Source organism: Artibeus jamaicensis, unplaced genomic scaffold, assembly GCF_021234435.1.
Source record: "Artibeus jamaicensis isolate MK-2021 breed Jamaican fruit bat unplaced genomic scaffold, CSHL_Jam_final contig_956, whole genome shotgun sequence".
NCBI classification, from domain to species: domain Eukaryota; kingdom Metazoa; phylum Chordata; class Mammalia; order Chiroptera; family Phyllostomidae; genus Artibeus; species Artibeus jamaicensis.
Window position 1 is genome coordinate 2,576,308 of NW_026522021.1, and position 13,835 is coordinate 2,590,142.

Below are 13,835 nucleotides of genomic sequence, written 5' to 3' on the forward strand. Positions count from 1 at the left end.
TAAAGCATCAATGGCATATTTCAAAGATATAGAACAAACACTTCAAAAATTTATATGGAATCATAAACGACCCTGAATAGCAGCTGCAATCTTGAGAAAGAAGAACAAAGTAGAAGGGATCACAATACCTGATACTAAACTGTATTACAAGGCCACTGTAATCAAAACAGCCTGGTGCTGGCATAAAAACAGGCACATAGACCAATGGAACAGAACAGACAGCCCAGAAATAAACCCAAATCTCTACAGTCAATTAATATTCAACAAAGGGGGCAGCAACACAAAATGGACTAATAATAGCCTCTTCAACAAATGGTGTTGGGAGAACTGGACAGCTATGTGCAAAAAAATGAAACTCAAGCACCAACTTACACCATACACCAAAATAAATTCAAGGTGGATAAAACTTAAATATAAGCTGTGACACCATTAAAGTCCTAGAGGAGAACATTGGCAAGAAAATCTCAGATATTTCATGCAGCCACTTTTTTACTGATATGTCCCCCAGAGCAAAGGACATAAAAGAAAGAATAAACAAATGGGATCTCATCAAAATTAAAAGCTTTTGCATGGCTAAAGAAAACAGTATTAAATTAAAAAGAGATCCAACTGTATGGGAAAACATATTTGCCAATGATACCTCAGACAAGGGTTTAATCTCCAAAATATACAAAGAACTTACATGACTCCACTCTAAGAAGATAATCAACCCAATTAAAAAGTGGGCAAAGGACTTGAACAGACATTTCTCCAAGGAGGACATACAGAAGATTCAGGGACACATGAAAAGATGTTCAATATCACTAGCTATCAGACAGATGCACATTAAAACCACAATGAGATACCACTTTACACCAGTCAGAATGGCCATCATAAACAAAGCAACAAACAACAAGTGTTGGAGAGGCTGTGGAGAAGAGGGGACCCAAATCCATTGTTGGTGGGATTGCAGACTGGTACAACCATTATGGAAAACAGCATGGAATTTTCTAAAAAAACTAAAAATGGACCTGTCTTTTGATCCAGCAATTCCACTGCTGGGACTATATCCTAAGAACCCTAAAACACCAATCCAAAAGAACCTATGCACCCCAACGTTTATAGCAGCACAATTTACAATAGCTAAGAGCTGGAAGCAACCTAGGTGCCCATCAGTGAATGAATGCATCAAAAAAACGCATCAAAAAACTATGGTACATTTACACAATGGAATTCTATGCAGCAGAAAGAAAGAAGGAGCTCCTACCCTTTGCAACAGCATGGATGGAACTGGAAAGCGTTATGCCGAGTGAAATAAGCCAGGTGGTGAAAGACAAATACCATATGATCTCACCTTTAACAGGAACCTAAACAAACAACAAAAAAAAACAAACAAGGAAAATATAACCAAAGACAGTGAGATGCAGAACAGACTGACAGGGACCAGAGGGGAGAGAATTTCAGGGGAAAAGGGGAAGGGTTCACAGGAACAAGTATAAAGGTCACATGGACAAAAACTAAGGTGGGGGCTAGGAAATAGGAGGGAGGTGGGGAGCACTGGGGGGGTGGGCTGGGATGGGAGTAAAAGACAGAAAACTGTACTTGAACAATAATTAAATAATTTTTTTAAAAAAGACCAATTCCGAACAGCAGGTGAGAAGGGCACTGATGTCCCTTTTACTTCTTTGACTCAAATTATAAGAGAAAATATATTAAGTCACAGAGGTAGAAGAAATGAACTCAGGAAACAAACTACATAAGCAAAAGAAAGGTCCTTGGAGCTTAAGAGAGGAAGGTCAAGGTAATACATCTGGAGGGAGAGACTGAGGAGGGGTGGGACACTACTTCCCAAGGGAGAGTGTTGGGTCCCTCTAGAACCTTTAATGGTGGAACTCTTAGAGGAGGCCCAGGGGCTGAACAGTATATTCATCAGCTTTCTAGGTGTGTCCTTTCAGGGTCCTGGTCTACACTGATTGGTTAGCACCAGAGCAGGGAGTCATCAGTCAATGCAGCTGGTCTGAGGTCAGCCTTAGTATGGCTTGTCTTGTTTTGCTGCTTTTCTGGGCCTGGGGCTGAAATACAACTGAGGCCTAGATGTTATCTGTAGGGAGGAAAGTTCCTGGGTCTAAACTGCATAACCGGCCATGCCCTTGGGGAGGAAAGTCACCCTGCTGAGCAAGGTCCTTGTTTTTCCAGTTTTGCCCATTGCTGGGTACCTGGGGCTTTCTGCCCTGGTGACCCTCTGTACCTGGCCCATTGTCTTTGCTCTGTGTCTAATTGCTTCCCACAGTTACAGTTCCAAAGCAGAGCAATATAAATATGTAAATTATTGCAGTTTTAAAAGTGAAACAGCCAAATAATGTCTAAGTAAAATTTTTTATTATTTAATTACTGTTCAAGTACAATTTTCTGGTTTTTACTCCTATCCCAGCCCACCCCCCCCAGTGCTCCCCACCTCCCTCCCATTTCTACCTGCCTTAGTTTTTGTCCATGTGTCCTTTATACTAGTTCCTGTAAATCCTTTCCTTTTTTCCCCTGAAATTCCCCCCCCCCCTCTGGTCGCTGTCCCTCTGTTCTCTATTTCAGTGTCTTTGTTTTTGTTTTGCTTGCTTGTTTGTTTTTTGTTTAGGTTCCTGTTAAAGGTGAGATCATATGGTATTTATCTTTCACCACCTGGCTTATTTCACTCAGCATAACGCTTTCCAGTTCCATCCATGCTGTTGCAAAGGGTAGGAGCTCCTTCTTTCTTTCTGCTGCATAGAATTCCATTGTGTAAACGTACCATAGTTTTTTGATGCATTCATTCACTGATGGGCACCTAGGTTGCTTCCAGCTCTTGGCTATTGTAAATTGTGCTGCTATAAACATTGGGGTGCATAGGTTCTTTTGGATTGGTGTTTTAGGGTTCTTAGGATATAGTCCCAGCAGTGGAATTGCTGGATCAAAAGACAGGTCCATTTTTAGTTTTTTTAGAAAATTCCATACTGTTTTCCACAGTGGTTGTACCAGTCTGCAATCCCACCAACAATGGATTTGGGTCCCCTCTTCTCCACAGCCTCTCCAACACTTGTTGTTTGTTGCTTTGTTTATGATGGCCATTCTGATCTGGAATTGGTCTTTTGATTCCACCACTGGGAAGTTATCAGTTGGTTACTTGTGTTTCCTGGTGCTCTCTGAAGTTGGAACGTCAGAACAGGAAGATTTTTGCTTCCAGGTCTGCCACCATGTCCTCAGGCCCAAAAGCACAAGCTCCAAAAGAGTAAAGAAGGGACAGAGCCCAATGACCCCAAACATGGTCTTTAGGAAAATGGTCTTCTCAGTGGGGCGGGACAGATTACAGGTTATACTGCCAAGGCAAGGCTCCCGACGACATGCAAAGGAGCTGGGCATCTTGAACCCATACAGATGGTACTGTCCCCCCAAGGCTGCCCCCCTCAAGGGCCAGTCGCACCCCCAGCTGTGCCACATAGGCCCAGAGCAGCCTGGGCCTTTCAGCCCCTGAGGCATCCATGCTGCCCTGTCCTTGTTGGATCAGGGTCTCCTCTTCCTTCTTCACCTTTCCCGAGTCTTCCCAATGCCAGATGCCATGATACATGGTGAAACCCATGTAGAGGGCACTGGGCACAGCCACCAAGATGACCTGGAAGGCCCAGAAGCACAGTGGGGAGAGGGGGTGGAAGGCATCATAGCAGGCTGCCTTGCAGCCTGGCTGCTGGGTGTGACAGACGAATTCGCTCTGCTCATCGCCATAGACCCCCGTCCCAGTGGCAGCCAGCAGCACAAGGCGGAAGCCCAGGACCACGGGAAGAAGGAGGCGCCCCACCGGGGTGGAGTGCCAGCTCTCCTCAGCCACCAGCCGCCTCAGGAACTTGCCACACATCCTGTTAGGGAGCACAGGACAATGATGAATATAAATGTGTTGCTTACAGTCCTTTAGGGGGGGCCATAGGCCACCTTTTCACTGAGTTCAAAGATGCGTAACCTCCCCCAACTGGCTGCCTTCTCCAACTAGCTATCATCCTGCTCTCCATCCGTGAGTCTGTCCTCCTATCTGCTGTTGTCGGGAGAAACAGCCCACATCCGGTTACCCTCGGCGTCCAGGCCTGGGTAGCGGAGCAACGACAGCCCGAGGCTCCAGAGCTACCCCGCCACGCCCGGGCGGGGAAGGGCCGCCTTGAGGGCGGATCGCCCGGCCACTCAGCCCCCGGCCCCGGAAGTGCGGCCGCCATCGGTTTCGCTGACCGCCCGCAGCCCGCGCACCGCCCGCAGCCCGCTCCCCGCCTCCCCGCAGGCCCCTCGGGCTTTAGGGGCGAGGAGCGCCATGGCTGCAGAGGACATCCAGGAGGAGCTGACCTGCCCCATCTGTCTGGATTATTTCCAGGGTGCGGTGTCCATAGAGTGCGGCCATAACTTCTGCCGCCACTGCCTACGCCATAACTTGGCACAGGGCGGCGACCGCTTCCCCTGCCCCGTGTGCCGAGAGCCGTCCTCATCCGCCGCGCTTAGGCCCAACTGGGCCCTGGCCCGGCTGGCGGAGAAGGCGCGGCGCCGGCACCGGGCTCCAGATTCCTGCGGCCTGTGCGACCGCCACCTGGAGCCCCTGCGGCTCTTCTGCGAGGACGACCAGCGGCCCGTGTGCCTGGTGTGCAGGGAGTCCCAGGAGCACCAGGACCACTCCATGGCGCCCGTGGATGAGGCCTTCGAGAGCTACCGGGTGAGCTGGCCCTGAGGGGCTTGCCGGTATTGCCCGGGAATGTCCACCGTTTACTTAACTTTCATAAAAGCCCCATGAAGTGGTTGCTAGTTCCATTGGAAGCATGAAAAACCCCTTGAGTGTATAACTCAAAAAAGTTATACACTACACGATCGTAGAGCTGAAGTTAAAACTGGAAGTGGGACGGGGCGGTGTTAGGCTCGTCATCACCGAGGAGCTTTCAAGGAGCTGGCCCAGGGGAGCTTCTAGTTTAAGAAAAACACTGAGACCGTGTTTGTATACCATCGCTGTCCAACAGGAACATAAGGCAAACCACATGTGTAATTAAACATTTTTATAGTGGTAAAAAGAAGAGGCGATGTTAATTTTTAATAATATATTTTATTTAACCTAATTATCCAAAATGCTGTTTAACATTGTTACGAAGGATTATCAGTGAGATATTTTTTCATAGTAGGTCTTTAAAAATCTGTGTGTACTTCATTTATAGCACATACCAATTTAAGCTGTGCACATTTCAGGTGCTCACATGGCAACTGGATGTTATATGGGACAGTGCAGGTCCGTCCAAACAGGTGTTACCGACAACTGATGATTTGGGAAAGCATGGTGTGGAATGATGAGACCGGATTTTAGAAGTTTCCTTCAGCAGTTGGGAAAATCACTTAATGTTTGAATTATGGATTATTTGTCCTATCTCATGCATTAGTTAAGGTTCAGTTGAATAAATCAGTTTATACTACTCTGCTCCAGCCACACTGGCCTTCTTGCTTTTGTTTCAAGGCTGTTCTCTTTCTCTACTCACATCTTCCATTCTTTAGATCTTACTTGCTTTTAGCTGAAGACCTTCCTTGATCATCCTTTCCTGGGTAGCCCTACCCCCTTCCATAATTGACGGTGTAACTCCACTGGCCTCCAACAGAATTAGTATCTAGTAAGTACTGGTTGCATGCAATTATTTAATGATACAAGTTAAAGTGTTTTGTAAACTATAAAATGCTGTACAATTTTATTAGCGAATTACAAACAGGAAACATGTAAAGCTGGAGAATGAAGTGTACGTTAATTTCTTCATTTAATAACATTATTGATGCTTACTGTATGCCAGGCACTGTTCTAGAATCTGGACATAAACAAATGAGAAAGACATGGGCCCTATCTTGTAGGGTACATAAGCATGTACACCAATAATTTCAATGTGTGAGAGTTACCCAGGTGTGTACCAAGTACACAGAATGATCAATGAGGAATGAGGAATGGCTTCACAGAGGCGTTATGAATGTAGCAAGGGAGGGGAGAGGATATGCAAGCCAAGGGAACAACATATTCAGTGTGGCAGTGTGGAATAGCAACTGGAGGTTGGTTGGTACTTCTGCAGTGTAGATCATGGGAGGTGGGATGGTGGGAGTTGAGGTTGAAGAAAAAGTCAAGGGCCATGTCATGAAGGATCCTGTTCACAGCTTTCTCTTTGAGGCGGTAGGGAGTCACTGAGGGATTGAGTTAAAGGTAGGGAGTGACACACCATCAGTTTTTTTGTTTTAGAAAGATCCCTTTGGTATCTTTGTGGGTGGAGAAGACCAATTAGACTGCTGTTGCACCATTTCAAGCAGGAGGCAACAAGGGCCTGAATTTGTGCAGGGCAGGGATGATGGATAAGAGGGGATGGATTCAGTATGAGCGAAAGTTGAATGACTTGGTGACTAATTGGACTTGGTAGGTGAGGGAGAAAGAAGAGTCCAGGATGGCAGTCCAGACTTCTAGTACTCATTTTGGCACCTGTTGAGTATGAAGTAACTGTGATAGGAAGTCCAAGAAAGAGGGACGGGAGGCAGGGGGCATCAGAGGCTCGAAACACTATTTTAGAATTGTCAGCATATCCTTGAAATCATAGAGGAAGTAAACAGATGAGATTCCCCTAGGGGAACAATATAGAGGGTAAGAAAAAGGGGGTATAAAAGAGCAGCTTGGGAAATAGCAGTGCTTAGTAGCCAGCAAAAGAGATCGAAAGGACCCATTAGAGAAATGGAAGGGAAAACACATTTGTGGGTGAGGGCTGAGACAAATAAAGTTGGTGGGTATTAAACAGGAACATAGCCCTTAAATCTTCAGCAATAATAATAATGATATTAATAGTAGCTATCAGTTGATTATTTATGTACCATCTATAGTTCTAAGCATTTTCCATACAGTAATTCTTTCATCCTCATAGCAACCCTAATGGATTTTATTATCCCCATTTTGCAGTTGAGACACAGAGGTGTGAGGTCATTTGCCCCAGGTCACAGAGCTAGGAAGTAGGAAAGTCTAAATTGAGGTCCTCTAACTCTTAGTCCATTGTTCACTCTTAGTGGACTCTTAGTCCACTGTTCACTCTGTCACATCTAATCTAGCCAACAAGACTTCTTGAAAAAGGTGGAATTTCAAGATTAAATAATGTGTTCAACAGGTGGGGAGTAAGTAGGGAAGAGTAACATTGGGATGGCCTGAATATCACAAGGTTGACTGGGTGGGTGTTCAGGAGTTACATCATTAGGCAGAATTCCTTGGTATGTGTCCTGCTCTGTACCCTCTGTCCCTACCCACAGTTAGTTAGAAAAACACTAAATCGCTGTTGGGTGGAGCTACCCTGTTTCCAAGCATACCATTTCCAGCATATACTCAGATGGGTGGTCTGTGTCTTAAAAGTTGGGAGTTCCCTAATCTCTGGAAAATATCTCCCATCCTAAACCTACACCGGAGCCTGGCAAACAGTGTGCCAGATGTTTCCTATCAGGATCTGCGCTCCTGAGTACTACATCCAGAAAACCACCTTTGATAAATTCCTAGTCCACTCTGCTTGCTCTCTTTGGGCCATACCAGTGGCTCAGGACACAGTTAAGATGACCTGGGAGCATTTTTAAGAAATACCCAAGCCATTGATTTCTGAATATTGACTTTGTATCCTGCTGTTTTGCCAAATTCACTTACTAGGCTGAGTAATTTTTTGGTGGATTCTAGGATTTTCTATGTACACTATCATGTCATCTGCAAACAATGACAGTTTTGCTTCCTCCTTCCCAATTTGGATGCCTTTTATTTCTTTTTCTTCTCTGATTACTGTGATTAGGACTTCCAATACTATGTTGAATAGAAGTGGTGAAAGCGGACATCCTTGTCTTGTTCCTGATCTTAGTGGGAAAGTTTTTAGTTTTTGCCCATTGAGTATGATGTTGGCTGTAGGTCTCTCATATATGGCCTTTATTATGTTGAGGAATGCTTCCTCTATTCCCACTTTGTTAAGTGTTTTTATCATGAATGGGTGTGGTACCTTATCAGAATTTTTTCTGCATCTATTGATGTGATCACATGATTTTTGTCTTTCCTTTTGTTTATGTGATGTATTATGTTTCTTGATTTGTGAATATTGTACCATCCTTGCATCCCTGGGATGAATCCCAAAAGATCATAGCATATGATCTTTTTAAAATACTGCTGGGTGCGGTTTGCCAATATTTTGTTGAGGATTTTAGTATCTGTGTTCATCAGCGATATTGGCCTGAAGTTTTCTTTCTTTGTTATGTCTTTATCTGGTTTGGGGATTAGCAGCAAATGAGTGGATCAAAAAACCATGGTACATTTACACAATGGAATACTACATAGCAGAGAGAAAGAAAGAGCTCCTACCCTTTGCAACAGCATGGATGGAACTGGAGAGCATTATGCTAATGAATAAGCCAGGTGGTGAGGGGTAAATACCATATGATCTCACCTTTAACTAGAACATAATCAACAAAAGAAAAAGAAAAAGAAAAGGCACCTGAAATTAAGAACAATCTGACAGTAACCAGAGGGGAGGTGGGAGTTTACAAACACAAATTCATTCCTCTGACATCCCTTTAGGTAATGAGAATATGTGTAATGAAATGACACTGTTATTATTGGCAGGTATTTAAACTTCAAACTCCAAGGTAAGCCTCTGGTGGCATGCATGAAGAAAGTAAAAATCAAGTTAAATTTATTGTAATAATAACAATCTTTTTGAGCATTATGTTTCAGGGGAAGAGTTTCAGGAACTATTGTCAAGGACACATGGACAAAACCAAGGGGGAAGGTGGAAGCAAGAGAGGAGGTGGGTTTGTCTGGGGTGGGGGTGGGGTAGTGGGGGGAAAATGCAGACAGCTGTAATTGAACAACAATAAAATAATAAAAATAATATTTTATCAAATAAAAATAAATAAATACCTGAGCCACACTTCTTCCCTACCCCTCACCTCCTAGGCATTTTGATTCACTTGGTGGGGCCCCTAGCACCAGCATTGTTTAAAAGTTCTGTACGTGGTTCTAAAGTACATGCAGGATACAGAACCATAGACCCATATCTTACTACTTTCACAGAGGGAAATCTCAAAAAGTCTTTTGGAACACAAGTTGTTTTTAAGAGAATCATTGGTAGTGGAAGAGAAAAAGAGGGAACAGAAAAAGAAATAGCTTCATAAACTTGAGGGAGCAGATTGTTTGCACAGCAAAGGCTTCTAAGCACTGCTCTTCATACCATCATTTCAGTATTTAATATGCTGATTCTTGGAGAGAATCCCTTTATTGCTATTAATTCATTTAAAAAATATTTCTTGAATACCTGTTTTGTGTCAGATACTGTACTACTGTGCCAGTCATAGCACTGGAAATACAATGGTGAGTAAGACAGGTAAAGCCTGTTTTCATGGAGTGCATGGTCTAGTTGAGGTGGGAGGTAGACAATAGACAGACAAATAAATGAAATAATGACAGATTGTGATACACTGTGAAAGAAATAATGTGCTATGCCAGAGAAGTAACAGGGCAGCTTTCTCTGAGGCGATGACATTTCAGTTGAGACCTGATGGATGAAAAGGAGCCTGCCATCTGAGGAACTGGGGGAAGAACATTCCAGGCTGTGGACAGCAAGTGCAAAGATGTGAGGCTGGGGAAGAGCTGGACATATATATGGAACAAGGTCTAGGCACCTGGAGTGTCGTGAGTGAGGGAAAAAGCAGCATGAGTTGGGAGATGTAGGCAGGGTGGGGATATATCGGGCCATTATGGGTGTTTGAATTTTTCTGGTGATGTGGAAAGCCAGTGGAGTCTTAAGCTGGATAGTGATGTGATCTGATTGGTGTTCAGAAAGATTATTCTGGCTGCTTGTGGATATGGATGAGGGAAGGACAAGATTGGACATACGAATCCAGTCATGGGGTTATTATAGATGTCCAGATAAGAGATGATGGTGACTTGAACTAAAGGGTGGTAGTGGGGACAGTAAGTGGGCTGATTTGATATCTATTTTGGAGGTACATCCTCCTGCTTGGATTGAGTGCAGAGGTTACAGTAAAACTGAAATGCACAAAATTAAGAATGGTGATGGTATTTAAGAGACCATCGATTGCAGCTGTGTGCAGCCGCAACCCAGGAAATGTGTGAGGCTGATTTTCTCAGATACATAACTAGTTTGTGAAGGTCTAGTGTGAAACTCCTGTCTGATTTGAAGTTTAATGTTATTTGAACAACATGATCACAAGCAGCAAATATCTTCATTCTGTAAGTGTATGAACTTTTATTATACTTAATGGTCTTGTATGCAATTATCTGATGTTAAATGAGAAAATGCTTTAAAAAAAAAACTAGCTAGCTTTGAAATGCTTGGTGTTGCCCTTCTGCCATTTCCTGGCAGTTTCTGTTATTGCAGGGAAGTAGTTTTCTAATCTCCCCAAAGGGTTCCCAAGTTTACTTAGGGACCCTATTTATATAGCAACTGTGGCAAGATTTAGAAAGACTTAATGTATTTTACCATGAATAATACGTTCCCGTCTATAATACACACTCATGTTTTTGGCCCAAACTTTCAGGAAAAAAAATTTTTTGTTTTAATTTTTTAAAAAGATTTTATTCATTTATTTTTAGAGAGGGGAAGGGAAGGGGAGAGGGAGAGAAACATCAACGTGTGGTTGCCTCTCACAAACCCCCAACGAGACATCTGGCCTGCAACTCAGGCACATCCCCTGACTGGGGATCAAACTGGCAACCCTTTGGTTTGCAGGCCTGTGCTCAATCCACTGAGCCACATCAGCCAGGGCTGATTTTTTAAAAGTAAATTATATATTTATTTATATTTAGATACTTGTTTTGTATTCTAAAAGAATTTTAGCATTTATTTTTGAACATTATGGTACAAGAGATTTTATGTAACAAAATAATTACAAAACACAAGAACAGATACAAGGTATTTCAGGCATTGCCCATGTATTATACGCATCCTTATTTTTCCCTCAAAAATTCAGGCAAAATAGTGTGTATTATACATAGCATAATACAGTAGTTAGAGTCTTAGATAATAGAACCAATCATGCAGGATAATTCACGCATACTAGAATTGTTTAAAACTTTAAAAAGTTGAAAAATTCTACTTAAAAAATTATTTAATTTTTTTCATTATCAAACAAAAGTGAAACCTTAAAAAAAATCTTGGTCACATTCAGAGGAGCTGTTTATCTCATTACAAGCCTCACACATACATCAGATTTGACAGTGATCACAAAGTGGCAGGTATATAATTGAATAAAGGAATCAAATTATTTGAGATAATAGCTTACTGAATAGCAGGATCATATACCTATTTAAGTGAACAATTAGGGGTAATAAATAGGTTTTATAATGCTAGAAAAGATTGTGTTAGAAAATAGCACAGGTGACTTTGTGATATGTATCAGAACTGCTATATAAATCCCATTACAACCTAGTGTTGTTTCCCCCAACATTTTACTAGGCAATTTTCAAACATATATCAAAGTTGGAAGAATTTCATAACTATACCCACATGTAGAGTCCGCCATTAACATTTCATTCTACTTACCACCTCTTCACCCATCTATATCCTCTCTGCATCCAGCAATTCTTATTTCCTTTTGATGCATTTTAAAGTTAATTGTAGACAGTACACTTTTTCCTATATTTTAGCGTGCCTATCATTAACCAGAGTTAATATGTTTGTGGTGTTTTTTGAGGTAAAATTTAATACAAGTAAATACACACATCTTAAGTGTATATTTGCTGAGCTTTGACAAATGCGTAGCTGTAAACTCTTCTCAGGATAAAGAATATTCCATTGCCCCAGATAGCTCCTTCATGCTCTTTCCCAGTTGGTCTCTGCTCCCTTCCCTTACCCAGTGCAACAACTTTTGTTATTTCTTTTCCACCACAGATTAGTTTTGCCTGTTCCAGAACTAAATGTAAATGTAATCATACAGTCTGTACTCTTCTATATAGGCTCCTTTTGTCCCACACATTGATTTTGAAATTCATCCATCCATTTGTGCATATCAGTACTGTTACTGTTTACAGCTGAGTAGTGCTCCTCATATGAGCATATACCTCAGTTTGTTTATCCATCTTCCTCTTGGATACCTAGCTGTTTACAGTTTCTGGCTCTTCTGAATGAAGCTGTTATGAATATTCTTATATGGGTCTTTTTGTAGACACGTTTTATTTTTTCCTGGGATAAAGAGTAGAATTGTTGGACTCTAGGATTAATGTACGTTTAGTTTTATACTAGACCTTTTTCTGTGGTTGTACTGTTTCACGTACCCACCAGTATTGTATGAGAGTTATGGTTGTTCCACATCCTTGGCAACTTTGGTGTTGTGTTTTAAATTATCTACCTTTAAGCACTGTCATTGATAAATGATTTGAAGAAAAGTGATACCTGTTAGTTTTTATTATTCCCCTAGGTAAAAATTTAAAAATTAATTATACTACTTATTTATTGTTCTAATTATTATTTTTGAATTATTTATTATTATTTTAAAACTTTTTTTATTGATTATGCCATTACATTTGTTCTATTTCCCCCCTTCATTCCCCTCCACCCTGCACACCCCTCTGTCACCATTCCCCCCTTTAGTTCATGAACATGTGTATCAGGTTCTTTAGATTCCGTATTTCCCCTACTATTCTTACCCTCCCCCCTATCTATTTTCTATCTACTGTCTATGCTACTTATTTTCTGTACCTTCTCCCCCTTCTCCTTCTCCCACTTCCTGTTGCTAACCCTCCATGTGATCTTCATTTCTATGGTTCACTCCTGATCTAGCTGTCCTCTTAATTTGCTTTTGTTTTAGGTGTGGTTGTTAATAACTGTGAGTTTGCTGTCCTTTCACTGTTCATCTTTTTTATCTTCTTTTTCTTAGGTAAGTCCCTTTAACATTTCATACAATAAGGGCTTGGTGATGATGAACTCCTTGAATTTGATCTTATCTGAGAAGCACTTTAACTGTCCTTCCATTTTAAATGAAAGCTTTGCTGGATAGAGCAATCTTGGTTGTAGGTCTTTGGATTTCATGACTTGGAATACTTCTTTCTAGCCCCTTCTTGCCTGTAAGGTCTCTTTTGAGAAATCCACTGACAGTCTGATGGGAACTCCTTTATAGGTGACAGTCCCCTTAGCTCTTGCTGCTTCTAGGATTCTCTCCTTCATTTTAATCTTGGCTAATGTAATGATGATGTGCCTTGGTGTGTTCCTTCTTGGGTCCAACTTCTTTGGGACTCTCTGAGCTTCCTGGATTTCCTGGAAGTCTATTTCCTTTGCCAGAATGGGGAAATTCTCTTCTATTATTTGTTCAAATAAGGTTCCACTCGTGACTGTTCCTCTTCCCCTTCTGGTACCCCTATAATTCGAATGTTGGAGCGTTTAAAGATGTCCTGGAGGTTCCTAAGCCTCTCCTCATTTTTTGAATTCTTGTTTCTTCATATTTTTCTGTTTGGTCATTTTTTCTTTCTTTCTTGTCTATTCCCTTGGTTTGAGTCCCAGTTTCCTTTCCATTACTATTGGTTTCCTGTGCATTTCCATTCATTTTAATTAGTTTAGCCTTCATATGTTCCTCTAATTTGTGACTAAAATCAACCAGTTCTGTGAGCATTCTGATCACCAGTGTTTTGAACTGTGCATCTATTTGAACTGTGCATCTATGAAAGTTTGGCTATTTCTTCATCACTTAGATTTATGGGCTCTGGGGCTCTGAGTTGTTCTTGAGCCATGTTTTGATCTGTTTGTGCCTGTTACATATGAGGAGAGGCGCCTTAGGAGTTCACCAGGGTGGGGCCACCCAGGTCGCTGGGTTGTGTGTGATGCTAT

At 42.0% G+C, this 13,835-nt stretch overlaps 1 protein-coding gene and 1 pseudogene across 1 annotated transcript in view; one reads left to right on the plus strand and one right to left on the minus strand.

Annotated features, from left to right (window-relative positions):
* Positions 1–2,456: 2,456 nt before the first annotated feature.
* Positions 2,457–3,882, minus strand: LOC119041571 (gap junction gamma-3 protein-like; annotated as a pseudogene).
* Positions 3,883–4,300: 418 nt separating this feature from the next.
* Positions 4,301–13,835, plus strand: part of TRIM4 (tripartite motif containing 4) — a 32,374-nt gene continuing 22,839 nt past the window's right edge. The window contains exon 1 of the mRNA XM_037134918.2: positions 4,301–4,693. Coding sequence (XP_036990813.2) covers positions 4,301–4,693 — 393 coding nt within the window. The remainder of the gene's footprint in view (positions 4,694–13,835) is intronic.